Source organism: Acromyrmex echinatior, chromosome 19 (genome assembly GCF_024713525.1).
Source record: "Acromyrmex echinatior isolate Ae372 chromosome 19, ASM2471352v2, whole genome shotgun sequence".
NCBI lineage: Eukaryota > Metazoa > Arthropoda > Insecta > Hymenoptera > Formicidae > Acromyrmex > Acromyrmex echinatior.
Window position 1 is genome coordinate 1619854 of NC_141870.1, and position 13357 is coordinate 1633210.

Sequence of the window (13357 nt, forward strand, 5' to 3'; positions counted from 1 at the left end):
GTTAAAACTATGTATTATTCTTTTTGTCATTTGAATTTATTCTAAAATCAAATCTGAAACCTTGAAAATTAGTCCAATTTTCGTTTTTTTTTTTATTTTTATTCAACAATTTCAAAAATATTAAATAAATGTTATAAAAAATATTCTTGTATATTTATACGTCTCTTTAATGTATATGTTTATATAATATTTACAAGTTTATTTATTTGTTATTTATGTAATTTTATGTTTTATATGTATGAATAAATATATAGTTAAAATACGTATTAATGGCTTAAATTATATTAAAAAGCCATGTTGAAAATACAAGAATATTTTATACATATTCTGCTTTGTTTATACATTTTTAATAATTTTTTAAATTAATGGATAAATTTTCTAATCAATAAATTTTATTAAAAGAAATAAGACTTCTTTATAAAATTTTGTTTTATTTCTTTTTCTTGGTAAAATAATTAAAAACGAAAATTGATCGACTTTCGGGAGTTGATTTTTTTTCCTTTATGGTGAATTTGGGTAGCAAAACTTGTTACATATTGATATCTTCTACGTGTTGTTCATAATTTTTTGAATTTTCGAATTTGGAATCTTTTCTTTGTTAATCACTATATTCATATACTTATTTTTATGAACAAATTGTATGTTTATACAACTATGTCATATCTTTTGGAGTGTTTTTGAGATAAATCGCTGAGATAGTATGATCGATTAGATGAGACATTAAATCAGTTATAATACGTTTTATTTTCGCTCGCCCTCAGAAAATTGAGACTTGATTATTCGAATGTTTTATATTCATAATTTTTTTACGTTATTTCAACATTTTGATGACGATGGAAAATCTCGATCAGAGATGATTGTTCAATCTATCGTCCATAGAATAATGATTGCATTCGCAATGCAGAATAAGCTTAAGCTCATGTCACACTACGCATTATGGATATGGATTGAATTTGATTTGCGAACTGTGAATCGTTGCTCAATCAATCTGATTGGCTGGTCAACGATTTGCAGTTCGCAATCCGAATCCATTCCGTATTTACAATCATGGGCTTCAAGAGTGAGGAAATTCAAAGGGATAACAAACAGGAAGGGAAACATGGATGGGAAAATCGGCGGAAAGAAGGCTGAGAATAGCGAGAATAGAGGGAGGAAAGCGGAACGAGGGAAAAGCGATCTCACAAATCAGTGAAAGGCGCTGCATCGATCTCAACCACCGCCATCGTTTCTTCTCTTATCCACGATCTGTTTTTTCCTTCTTCACTTACCCAACGTGCTTTTTTACTGCGCGTTCACATCGTGCGAATAAAATGAAAGCAAAGGGCAAAGAGCGTCTCGTAAAAAAGGAGAGAATTCGACTAGTATATTCTCTCTCCAGTCCTCTACCTCCTCTCTTTCGTTTGTTGTTTTCGATGGTTTCGTTAGTTCCCTCGATAGAAGGCTTTCTGATTCAAAAATACGCTCGATGAAGCGTACGCTAACCGGAAGTAACATGGAGCTTGGTTCGCTATGAAAATTACATTTGTATCCCGCGGACGTTTTATCCCTTCGGCGACCGAGGCAAAAATCCAAGCCGAAACTTTTGATAACACGCTGACAGATTTCGAAAAGAGAGCTCGCCGTTTGGACAGGAAGGAACGTGATCCAATCAGGATTTTGACATTTCCATTGACTTTTCTGTACGTAAACTCATACGCAGGCAAACGTTACTGCCGCATTTCCACTGCTATTTCATCGCAACGGCACAATGGCATTTTATCACACAAATTATACGAAAAGCTAGAGGCGAGTTTCCGTATTTCAAGTTTGTGACACGGGCAAGAATTTCGAGTAGGGTAAGGTGGTACAATTTCAAACATAATACAATTTTGAACAAAATTAGATTTGAATTCAATTTCGAGATTCAAGTTTGGTAACTCTGATCTTATTGTGTGAAGGGTACCACTAAACAGGAAAAAACTAAACTACAATGTAAGTAAGAACAATAGGCTCATTCTGTGACTTAACACCACGGTGTTTCCATTCAACCACATTTCCACTAGAAACCGTGATCAAACTCAAAAAGTTGAGACATATATAACGTTAGATGGCATAATGATCTAATAATGACTAGAGTTCTTAAAAACAAATGGATCATTTATATATGCCGTAATGTGAAATCAATCAATCACAGTCAAATGAAAGAGGAATAATCAACTATGATTGATCAACTCTTACAGATTATGGCATTTATAAATGATCTTTAAAAGTCCCATGTTATTCTGTATTTTGGTTTTTTTTTTTTTTTCATAACCCGCCAAGAGAAGTTTTAAAGATCATCGTTCAGAAGACGCCTCTATGTCCTCTTAATATGCTAACATTTCAGGATGTCTCTCGGATAAAGAATGCTGTAGAATAGAACTGTAGAATGTAATGTTCAAAATTGCACCTCTTACCTTATTCGAGTTAAAAGTAATTGTCGATATGTACTCGTATCAAAGAGTAATCGTTTTTCAACATTACGGAGCATCCCATATAGGATTTTACTACAATATTAGTCCGATACTGGCCCAAGATTGGTTACCAGGTGGCCTATATTGGCGCGATAATGGCAATGACTGGCCCACTAATGAGAATATTATAGGGTGATAACTTCGGCCCGATAATGGGTAACTATACTGGCTAAACGTGATAAACAATGTTGGGCTATTAATGGTTGTCTTATGCCAATATTTGACCAATAATAGTTTTAATGCAGTGCCGATTATTTCAATTATTTTAAATGCTTTTCAACAAGAGACACAGATAACACAGTGTAACACAGTGAATTATTTTATCTTTATTTAACATTTAATAAGACTATTATTTAACGTTAAATAAGAATAATTCACTATATTTACTATCATCTGTGATAAATGGTTTCTTCATGATATAATATAACCTCACTTACATTGTTCGTACTTGTCAATATTAATTTCACTGTTATTTTCTTCACCGTCATTTTTTCCGATATTATCAATACATTTATCACTGATGTTAATTTTTAATTGTTTTAATTTTCGAAACTTTTTTTGTCTATAATAATTTTTCGACATATTTATTAATAATAAAGATTCAATAACTATCGCACGACGACTTAACATATATAACAGACAAAAAAACTGCAGAAATCAATGGTACCCAGTCATATGCCAGACATGGCCCCAGAACAAGATACCAAGTATCGGCCAATAATTGGTTACCATATATTGAGCCAAGCATTGGCGCTATTGCAAAGTGAAAATCAATGGTACCCAGTCATGCCAGATATGGCCCATAATAGAATACCAAGTATTGGCCAACCGTTGGTTACCATACATTGGGCCAAATATTGGCGCTATTGAAAACGACTGGCATTCCTATGTGGGGGTGTTCTTTCTTCTTGCACTTCTTTAACGAAGAAGTATAATTCCCTTGTGTAATTCCGTCGAGTCCCGGACGCGTATTTTTACTCATCTTTATTACAGCCGCGAATCGACTCGTATTTTTACAGTTGGCCTTCAGCCGTTTGCGGCTCGTATATCTGTAACATAAACGTCGATAGCCGGAGCCATGGCATCGTCATAAATGTTTACAATCGACCTTCGATCGTGTACCTCCACGGCTCGTTTACTTCGTAGCCGCTGTTCGGCACGTACGCACGGCGACGTCACACGCAACGCTTCGAGGAAGAAACTCACATCAGTCGATGTGTGTAGTAACGAAGATAATGGCCATTTTCAGTCCCGATACGGACTCGCCGAGGACTCCGTTCTCTCTCTCTCTCTCTCTCCCTCTCCCTCTCCCTCTTTCCCCGAGAGATCGCGCGTCTCGAGATTCAACGAAAGCCGATGCGATGTCATTCTTTATCTCGGAAGATCATCTTACGTTAACAGAGGTTGCATTACGTCGTTGTCGACACATACGTTGTCCTTCGTTTGCGAATGCGTTGAACAATTTCGTCATATACACATGCTAACTCTGGTGCTTTCCAGCAAGCGACACAGTGATCGTGTCATTTTTGTTTAACATTGGCAAACAACAATGATGTAATGATTCATTGTGTTACACTGTGTAACATCTGTATCTCTTGCTGGAAAGTACCCAACATCTCCTCCCACTTTTTATCATATACGCAATGTTTTGAGGTTGGTCGTCTTCGTTGGCGGAAGAGAACGTACAAGAGAAGAAGAAAAATGCTTTGAATTGAAATGAAGATGTCTATGTTACTCAAAATGTAGAAAGAAAGATGAAACTACATTCGTTTTCAACTTGATAAGATAAACGTATGAATTCATAAACGTATGGATTGCGCTTTGATCTTCTATGCTTCATTAGAAGGAATTAAATATATTAGCATCTCTCTTCAACTACTTGGAGAGATAGAATCGTTATTTATTTATGCGCTCTGAGATCACGTCTCCTTAAGCATCAAACATAATATATACTGCCTACATGTAGTTAAGTTATATACAGTTATGAAATGCAGAAACAGAAGTTTTATGAAGAGAGAAAAAAAGTTAGAATAATAAAATAAGTAGATAGTAAAAAAACATAATATATGATACTTTGTATAAATGAAACTAGAGAACTGCGACTACTATAACACATATCTTTATGAAACAAGTACTTAAAAAATTTACGTAAAGAGAGAGAAAGATTTATGTATGACTTAAGCTATCTTATTCTTTCTAACAGTGACTAACCGAGTGACAACTTCATAGAAATGCGCAGTTTATTCTATTACCTGATTTAGATATTTATCTGTGATTAGATTATATGAATTCCTTAGTAAAACGATAGATGCATATTTTGGACGTAATTTAGATACCCATACTAGATTTTTTTCTATTATTGATTTATCGTGACATATCTTATGCATTTACTTATCCATGTGTATATGGTCGAAGATTGAACACGATTTTCGGTACTTGTGTACCATTCGTTCGGCAACGGAGCTATGGAAGTAATGCACCAGCTCGTTTGTTTCGAAAACGATGTGATCCCGTGAATAAAGATCGAAGTATTACGAGATTCCTCTTATCTGCCGGTATATATATACAATTTTTTTGCTTAAATAAAATTCGAATTGCCAACGCGAGATAAATAGAAAAGAATGATCAGCGTAGGTGGCATCGTTTGCCGCGGGAGGATCGCCTTCATGGCGCCGCGTTAGACTTTTAATTAAAAGCCTCGTCCGCCGCCACCTCGGCATTATCATCGCGCGTTCCTGCATCCGTCTACCAATTTTACTTCTCATTTACGGAGTATATCAACGGGCGGCACTCGTAATCGCGAGTAATATCCACGTTGCAATTATTCCGCCTGTCATTCAGCGTCTCGCCTCCCGCGGTACATCTCATCTAATTATCTATCGACAAATAATCGCCACTCTGTCAATCGTTATTAGCATAAAACACAGCAGCCGTAATCACGCGTATTAATTGCGTCAATGCGCACTTGCGCTATTAGAATTTTTTTTCAATCGCGCGTTTATACGAAGAAAAATGATTTTGCTGAAGTATTTAAAAATTTACGTAGATACACTGAAAAAAAAATCTTAATTTCAAAGAAAATATGCTCTTTGCTCGTATTCAAAAGAATCTTTTGGAAAATAAGATATACTATACTTTCAAAGAAATAAGATATTGTGTGTATTTTCATAGAATTTTCATTGATTCAAAGAAATAATTTTTTTTTAATACGATCAAAAAAATATTTCTTTGGAATTAAGATTTTTTTTTCGTGTGTAGATACAGATTTAAAGATAACTTTATTAGATGATCAGAATAATTATGTAAGAAATTAATATATGAAGAACAGTAAAGTTTGGACAGTCCAGCAAGCATCTCGAGCATCCTACATCATTATTTTGATCCACACTGAGAGAAAACGAAAAAGTTATGGCAATTATAAATTTGGCACACTGAAAAGAATTTAGTTGAAAATGGACAACAAACCAGAAGATTCTGACTAAATCAATTAGAATTTCGATTATCTCTCTTTCTCAATTAGAATTTTTAGATACTTCATACTCATTTCAATTAGGGGAAAAATGGGCAAAAATTTATCTTCACACGAAACTTGTTGAAATATATATATATATAATATATTAAAATCAGTCTTTAAGAATCTTTAACAAACTTTTTTACTAATAAGTTTTTTTACTAATAAGAGTGAATATATTGACAATGAGCGTTTAATATCGTCTTAAAAATGATTTTCATAATTGTTCTCGGCAAAATTCGAGGAGGGTCAAGTACCTTATATTTCCTCCTTTGTATTTCAGTAAAACCATTTATTTTTTGTAGGATGAACGAGGATCCAAAATTCTTATCAGCAACCTGTCAATCTCTTCCCTCTGTAAATATTTAAAATATTTTAGATTACATTCTTATCTCAGACACGCGTAACCGCGATGTGTTTTCCGTTCAGTGCGAGAACCACTGGCTAATTCATCGGCAAGCTAACGCGACGATGCGTCGTGCACACGCCGACGCGTTGCACTTGCGTCGCGTCGCGTCGCGTCGCGTCGCGTCGCGTCGCGTTGCCGCTCGATCGCATCGCCAACCGTGTCCCCCGGCCATGCGACAATGACGCTCACGGAACGATCGGATGAGCACCACTGGGACGGATTTGTAGTAAGTGTAAGCAGAGCGGTACAGATGCGTCCGTCGCCGCGCACTCGCGCGCGCGCCACCCGCTTCCGCGCGATCCCCCCGCGCGCTGTTGAATCCCGGCGAACGCGCACCGCGAAGCCGTGATGACGCAACGGCCGAAGTGGAGGAGGTTGGATGTGTACGGGCGACGTGTCGCGCGAATGCGCCTGTGTAAAGACTCTGGTACGGCCAGCTGCACGGGAGGCCGCCTTTAAGTCGCTCTTGCGACTACGTCGCTTCCCGCGCGTCGTTACACTTTTCCTTTTTCTTCCTTTCTTTTTTTTTTCCAGCTTGCCAATGCGGTTTAAAGACTTCTTAAAGATGATGTTACGTTCGCGCCGATCGAGTATGCAAGCACATCTTTGTTTGCTCTTTTAAATAATTGTGCACTGTGACTGTGCAGTTTTAATCCTAGAATCAACTATCTTTTGTAAACATTACTTCGCAACAATATAACTGAAAGAGAAGCCATAATAAAAATGAGTGAAACAATTTACTTTGAGAGCTCGGTTATTAATAATTAATTCACGATTGTTTGAATTTGAATGATTCGAAGGACGTTGGCGTCGTCGTACGTCAGCGAATTCGTCTTTGTCAACTGTCGAAATCACTCTCTGACATCGCAAAAATATTGTCATAATTAGAAACATGCTCAAGGAATGTTAGAAACGCACGTAACGATAATTTAAGCGATTAAAATAGCGTTCCTAGTACACCGACTGTTTCGCAGCGTGTACTATCAGTGCGATATACACCGGTCGTACGCAGTTACGGTACACCCACGGTGGTTGGAGCAGGGAGGTGGGTCCCGGGGTGGAGAGACGGAACTAAGGTTCGTTCTAGAAGTCGTAGAGTCGGGCAGCATCGGGCAGACGGCCGGTGGCGTGGCGTGGCGTGGCGTGGCGCGGCGTGGCGTGGCGCGGCGTGGCGTGGCGTGGCGAGGCGCGGCGCGGCGCGGAGTGGAGCGGAGCGACGCGGAGCGGCCTCGGGTGCAGATCGGAGCGAGTCGCGGTTGCGCCGCGCCGGCCAAGTGCCTCGAGTCGGTCCGATAGGACGAACTCGGTGTCGAATCTGGCCGAACGTAGCCGAGACTCCGCTGCCGCCGTCGCCGCGCGTGCCTCCCCGCGTGAGCGACTAGCGAGGAGCCAGGCCGCCCAGAGCGGTCGCGATGCACGTAGTCAGTGGCTGGCGACTTCTCGGAGCGTCAGGTTCTTCGTATCGAAGGGGGGGACGTGCCGTCGCATCGCGTCTCCTAGCGAGCCACGTGCGCAGCGGTGACAGCTCGCACTGCGCGACGTAACGCGACACGAGGAGCATGGAGATGTGACTTGAACTATATCCTCCGCGTATATCGTTCACTTTTGCGAGATTGACAGATGCGCAGAAAAGAAGTAGCAGCGAAATTTATGAAAGGTCGTCGCGGTAGTGCGATTCGATTTTGCAGTGGGTTTCTCGGGTGGACGCTGACGACACGTCGAGTACATCGTATTGATTCAGTGATCTAATGATGAATGAATCGTTACGACAGACTGAACTGGAGTTCCTTCGAAGTTCCTTCGGTATCGCGCGGAATGCGACGGATATTCATTCCATAAGATCTGGTGGCATCTGAAACTGAGGCATATGTAATTATTAACAAATTTTGCAGTGTCAATTTTCTTCTTAAACTTCTTTGGCGAACGTCAACGAAAGTGAGTTTTCGACACGGATAGGATTCGTGGATGTGTCCGTGACGTTACCGTAAACTTGTCGCAACAACTCGGCTAACGCGCATATCGAGACTTTCGTTAGCAATTCTCTCATCGGACTACGAGAATAATTTAACCGTGCGACGTAAACATTATGAATGCAGGAATCTTTCAATCGGGCGAATCGATTTCGTATTATCATGCCGGCACGTCGTGGTCGAGGCGGCGCATTGTAATCGCGTGACGTGCTCGAGTGACACGCGCGCGGGAAACTCGGAAACGATCTCTGCGTGAAACGTCACAAAACCATCGATTAGGAGGAGCCCAAGGAACGAAAGTGAAATTTTTTGAGAATGAGAATGCGACGTGGATACGTCGATCGCGAGTTCTACCCTTGAAAAACGTGAGGAAAAGAAGGGAGGAAGAAAAAAAACAGCACCACAAAGCGTGAAGAGGAGAAACGAAGGACACTTCCTGAAACACGGGAAAACTGTAAAACGAACGACGAGCCGACCGAACGAAGACGGAAAAGAGGGGAAGAGAGACGCGGGAAGAAAAAGTTGGCGGCGAATCGTGAAAAGAGAACGGAAACGCAAAGGGGGAGAAATAGAGATTTCTGGGCACGCGCACTCCACCTGCTAGCGTGTAGTGGCACGCGCCATACCCACCGCCTCCTCCCCCCTGCCACCCTCGTCGTCACTCAAGTTGCCCCCTTCACCCCACCCCTTCTGTCTGTCTCTCCTCGTCCATCCAATCTTCCGTCCTATCTTCCCCTCTTTCTCTCTGTCTCTCTCTCTCTCTCTCTCTCTCCCTTTCTCGCGTGCCCTCCTGGCCCTACCGCGGCAGCCGTCGCCGCTTCTCCTCCCCCCTCTCCCGTGGGAATCCCCTCCCGTGTTCCTCTCTCACGCGTGCCGTGGCTACGAAGAGACCGGGACGCGCGGGAGTCAATCGCTCGCGGTCTTCGACAGGGCGTACAACCTACCGTTCTTTGCACTCTCTCCCTCTTCTCTTTCCTCTTCTTTAGTGTGCTTGATTTTTCGAATATTCGCCAAGTCTCTCCCTCTCTCGGATTGTCAAACTGTGAGACTTGCCCCTCCCCTCCCTCCTCTTCCGTGCGAGCTTTTACGTTTGCACGTGCATCGTCGGTGCTGACTGAGAGTGCTCGTGACTCGAAACGGTCATTGTTATTTCGCGCCATGAACCGCGAGTGGACGAGTGCGTGAGTGCCTTCCTCAGCGAGGAACAAACGAAACGATACAACGCAACCGGCCGATCATAGTCGGTCGTCAGTTCCGTTTAAGTTTCGTTACAAGTTCGTTTAAAGGGGCGCAGCGATACTACCTGCTCGCTCGTGACTCGTCGGGAGGGCCGAGACGCCGCACGACGAGAGTCGTCAGCCGATGTTTGCGTATGAAAGAACCCGGTCGCCCTCCTCCGTCTCATCCTCCTTCTGCTGTGCGTCCACCGCGTGGGGGGAAGCGCGCGCGATCCCTGTATTGTAAACCTAGCGAGCAACGGGGCAACGGGGAGGACGACGACGACGGCGAGGACGACAATAACGTGGACCCAACGCCGTATACGATCTCGGGACGCGCTCGACGACGGCCACGGGAAAAGCGGGACGAGCGGCGGCGTCGGGGAAGAACGAGAACGAGAACGAGTGGCGAGAACAGAAGACACGTGTGTGAGAGAGAGAGAGAGAGAGAGAGGGAACGGAAAGGAGCGATAGAGTGGTGGGAAGCGACGCGTGCTGCTTAAACGCGTCGTCGTTCCTGCCATCGCGGGAACGAAAATAGTTTCGCGCAGAAGAGATTTAGGCGCACGCCTGTTTAGTTCGGAACACCGAACAAAACACCGACGGCGGAGGAAGGGAAGGCGTGCGAGAAGAGTGAGACCTGATATATAACAGTCCGGTGTTTCGCGCTCGGTGACTGGAATCGCGACGGCGAATTCAAGGCAAGTCCGAGAGGACTCTCTCCAGAGGCATATCAGCCCTCCTCTCTCCTGTCTCTCCTGTCTCTCCTGTCTCTCCGTCGAGAGGAGCCAGGACGTCGTACGAGCGATCAGCTGTTCGCCGAACTGCCGCGAGTCGCGATCGCGTCCCGTTGGATCCTGAGAATCCGCGTCGCGTGCGTTCCGTGCGTCGCCGTTCGGAAAACCACCTGTTGACGATTTACGAGGGAAAATCGAAGCGCGCGTCCGTCAACGAAAAGCCGCCTCCGCCGTCGCGATTTTCTTCCGTTCCCACGCTGTGGATCGAGAGAACTGGAACTCGTTTTCTGGAACGAAATCACGTCGTGCGGCGCGAAACCTGCGAGCGAAACATACGATACGATAACGCGTGTCAACAACGAGAGCGTGAGCTCTCGAACCTTGGCGTTTTTAAGCTATTCGAAAGAAACGAAAAAAAAGTAAACGTACGAAAACTGTGAAAACACTTCTTGTGGAGAACTATTTGTACAAAAAGCGCTTCCCGCGATCATTGTTTCTTTTTTCTGGAGAATGTGAATTAGCGGCGAAAAGTCTAGTGATGAGCGTTTTCAAGAAATTATAGAAACACCGACGACTGCGTCGTCGCCGAGACTTAGGATAAAACAATTGCGTCGTCTCGATTATTTTTCACGATCGGGTTCGGTTGATCGCCGATACGCATCTCGTCGGTGTGTCGGTGTGTCGGTCGGTCGCCGGCTGTGAGAGAACTTGACGAGGTCAAAGGTCAGGGAACAAGCTAGCGGGCGATACGCGGCGTGCAAGGCCACGTCGAAAGAAGTGTCACGTTCTTTCTCTGTGAAAGAAGATCGGTAACTCGAGTGAGGAAGCGATAAGACGAGAAACGAAAAAGATTTCTCGACGAAAAAGAAGCAGTCTCTGTGACGCGCGACGTACAAAGACGTACAAAGACGTCGGCATGTTGGTGTTAGTGCGTGGTGTTAGTTGCGTCGACGACGATAGCTAGTCAAATTGTTAAGATGGGCATTACATTTTACGGACGATCGATAGAAGGAAATCGACTCTGCGCACGCTGTCTCGGCAGCGTGAACGAAAGGGTTGAGTGACATTTAGCGGCAGCGAGAGAGGCACGAACGAATCAAGTGAAGACTCTTCGGTGCCTTGTCGCGTTTTTTTTTTTTTTTCGCAGTCGAGTGGCGTTTAGTCGTAATTCAATCCCGTCGGGATAACGGTACAATCGAACAAGTGTATCGAGCGTTCACATACGACGGGTACGTCTTTAATCGGACGACGTTGAGTATAATCATTATATTATTTGCGAGTGTAAACAAATCGAGTGCTACAGTTACGACTATAAAGATTAACGACCATAAGACAAAACCGTAGAAGGGAATACAAATGACGCGTATCGCTGAACGAGCGAGGAAAAGATGACATTCAAGTTCCGTTGATATTTACAATCGTGACGAAAAAGTGTATCGACGAAACGTGTCGAGGGCAAAATCCGTTGCTTTGGTATAACGACACAAAAGAACGCGAAGGAACTGGAGGGGCATGGTGGGCCCCCCTCTGCCAGGGCCTCAGGCCCGGGTGGCCTCTCTGTGAAAAGAAATCTTTCTTCTACCACGTCGTTCCTGCGACATTAGATTACCTGGAATGATGGTACGTTGATCACTTTTTTGTAATAATTAATTTTATCTACATATGAGAGAAAGTTTATAATTTCATTTACAACGTAGAGAGGCAAAAGCCATTGCGAGATTTAAATCGTTTTGTTTCAACATTCATTAATTCAACGTAAAAGTAATCGCATCAAAGGCGTTTCGCCTTGAGTATCAAACGAACGCGTTTAACGATAAACTCGCGAAAAGGCACGAAAAGGCACGAAAAGGAAACCTATGGAGATCTCAAATATTTCGCGCTCACAGCGTCCGTTTCCTATCTCATCTTCCTCTCGGAAGGTATAAAGAAACCGGAAACTGGCTGACCGTCGTAACTGTATTACGCACCATACAGGCCCCCGCTGTTTGTATTGAAATCGCGCCTCATGTGTCTCGGAGCATAACACAGGTGCATCCGTACCGTAAGTTTGCATTGTTTGCATTGCAACACCATGCGTTACTCGTACTGAATAGCGGGAGAGAGGCAGAAGAGAGAAATATTTATCATCGCCAGAACTTGAAAATTTCGCGTCGTGACATTTGAAGACTTTCGAGCCGTCGTGTTTTCATTTACGCGTCGTTGCGCTCGATCGCCTTATTGTCTCACTTTCTGAAATTGATTTGTAATAACACGACATCGGCGAGCGAATTGAGTTAAATCGCGAATTGAGAAAATTTACCGAGTCAGAGAAAGCGCGACAGTTAAGTGTAAGATCAACCGCTTCCTCGAGATCGCTCGATCGAGAGAGTTGGCGGAGTAGGTTGAAACGAACGGAAGTGATTCACCCTTTCAATTCCATTCACCCGTGGTTACTATAAACGTAGGCTTTATTTCTGTCGCTCTGCGCTTAGAGGGATTGCTCGGGGGAGGGGGGGGGGGCGCAAACGAATTCTCGGTGTCTGCCTTTCTTCAACGACGATCGGAATTCTTTCGTCACGAATACGCTAACTGGATTTAATCAGTCATTTCTTTATTCTTGGCCACGCATAAGTCGTCTTACTTGCAATTTCTTGTATAGAGGATTAGAGAAAGATACTATTGAAACTAGTACGACTCAAACTATCCGGATCCTCGTAGCGCCAATTTGAAAATCAAAATCAACGGTCATGATATAACCGAAACCGAAACGAGTCGTTCGTAGGTCAAATGTTTGAATACCAATATCAATACTATAATAAATACGATAATATCGACTAAATACGAGAGACTTAGGCCCAGTCTCGCAAGTCTCACGGTTGACTCTTAATCGAGGTTCAACTTATTCTAGAATTGGAAAGAAATGAGAAACAAATTGACCTACGATTGAAAGTTGATCGTGAGTTTCTTGTGAAACTGGGCCGTGTGAAAATTGAACGAATAAATTGCGAATTGCGGCGAAGACGCATCGGCAGGTTGGGCTGA

The 13357-nt window shown here is 43.0% G+C and overlaps 1 protein-coding gene across 4 annotated transcripts in view; it reads left to right on the top strand.

Moving 5' to 3' along the window:
- mam (neurogenic protein mastermind) overlaps positions 1-13357 on the top strand; it is a 199925-nt gene that overhangs the window by 95923 nt on the left and 90645 nt on the right. For 2 of the 4 annotated variants that reach the window (XM_087415879.1, XM_087415880.1), the window contains exon 1: positions 7796-11956. The exons of the other annotated variants lie outside the window; for them this stretch is intronic. In XM_087415879.1, the coding sequence (XP_087272005.1) occupies positions 11951-11956 (6 nt within the window). In that variant the 5' untranslated portion in view covers positions 7796-11950. Of the gene's footprint in view, positions 1-7795; positions 11957-13357 lie in introns of those variants that run through there. 4 annotated transcript variants of the gene reach the window in all.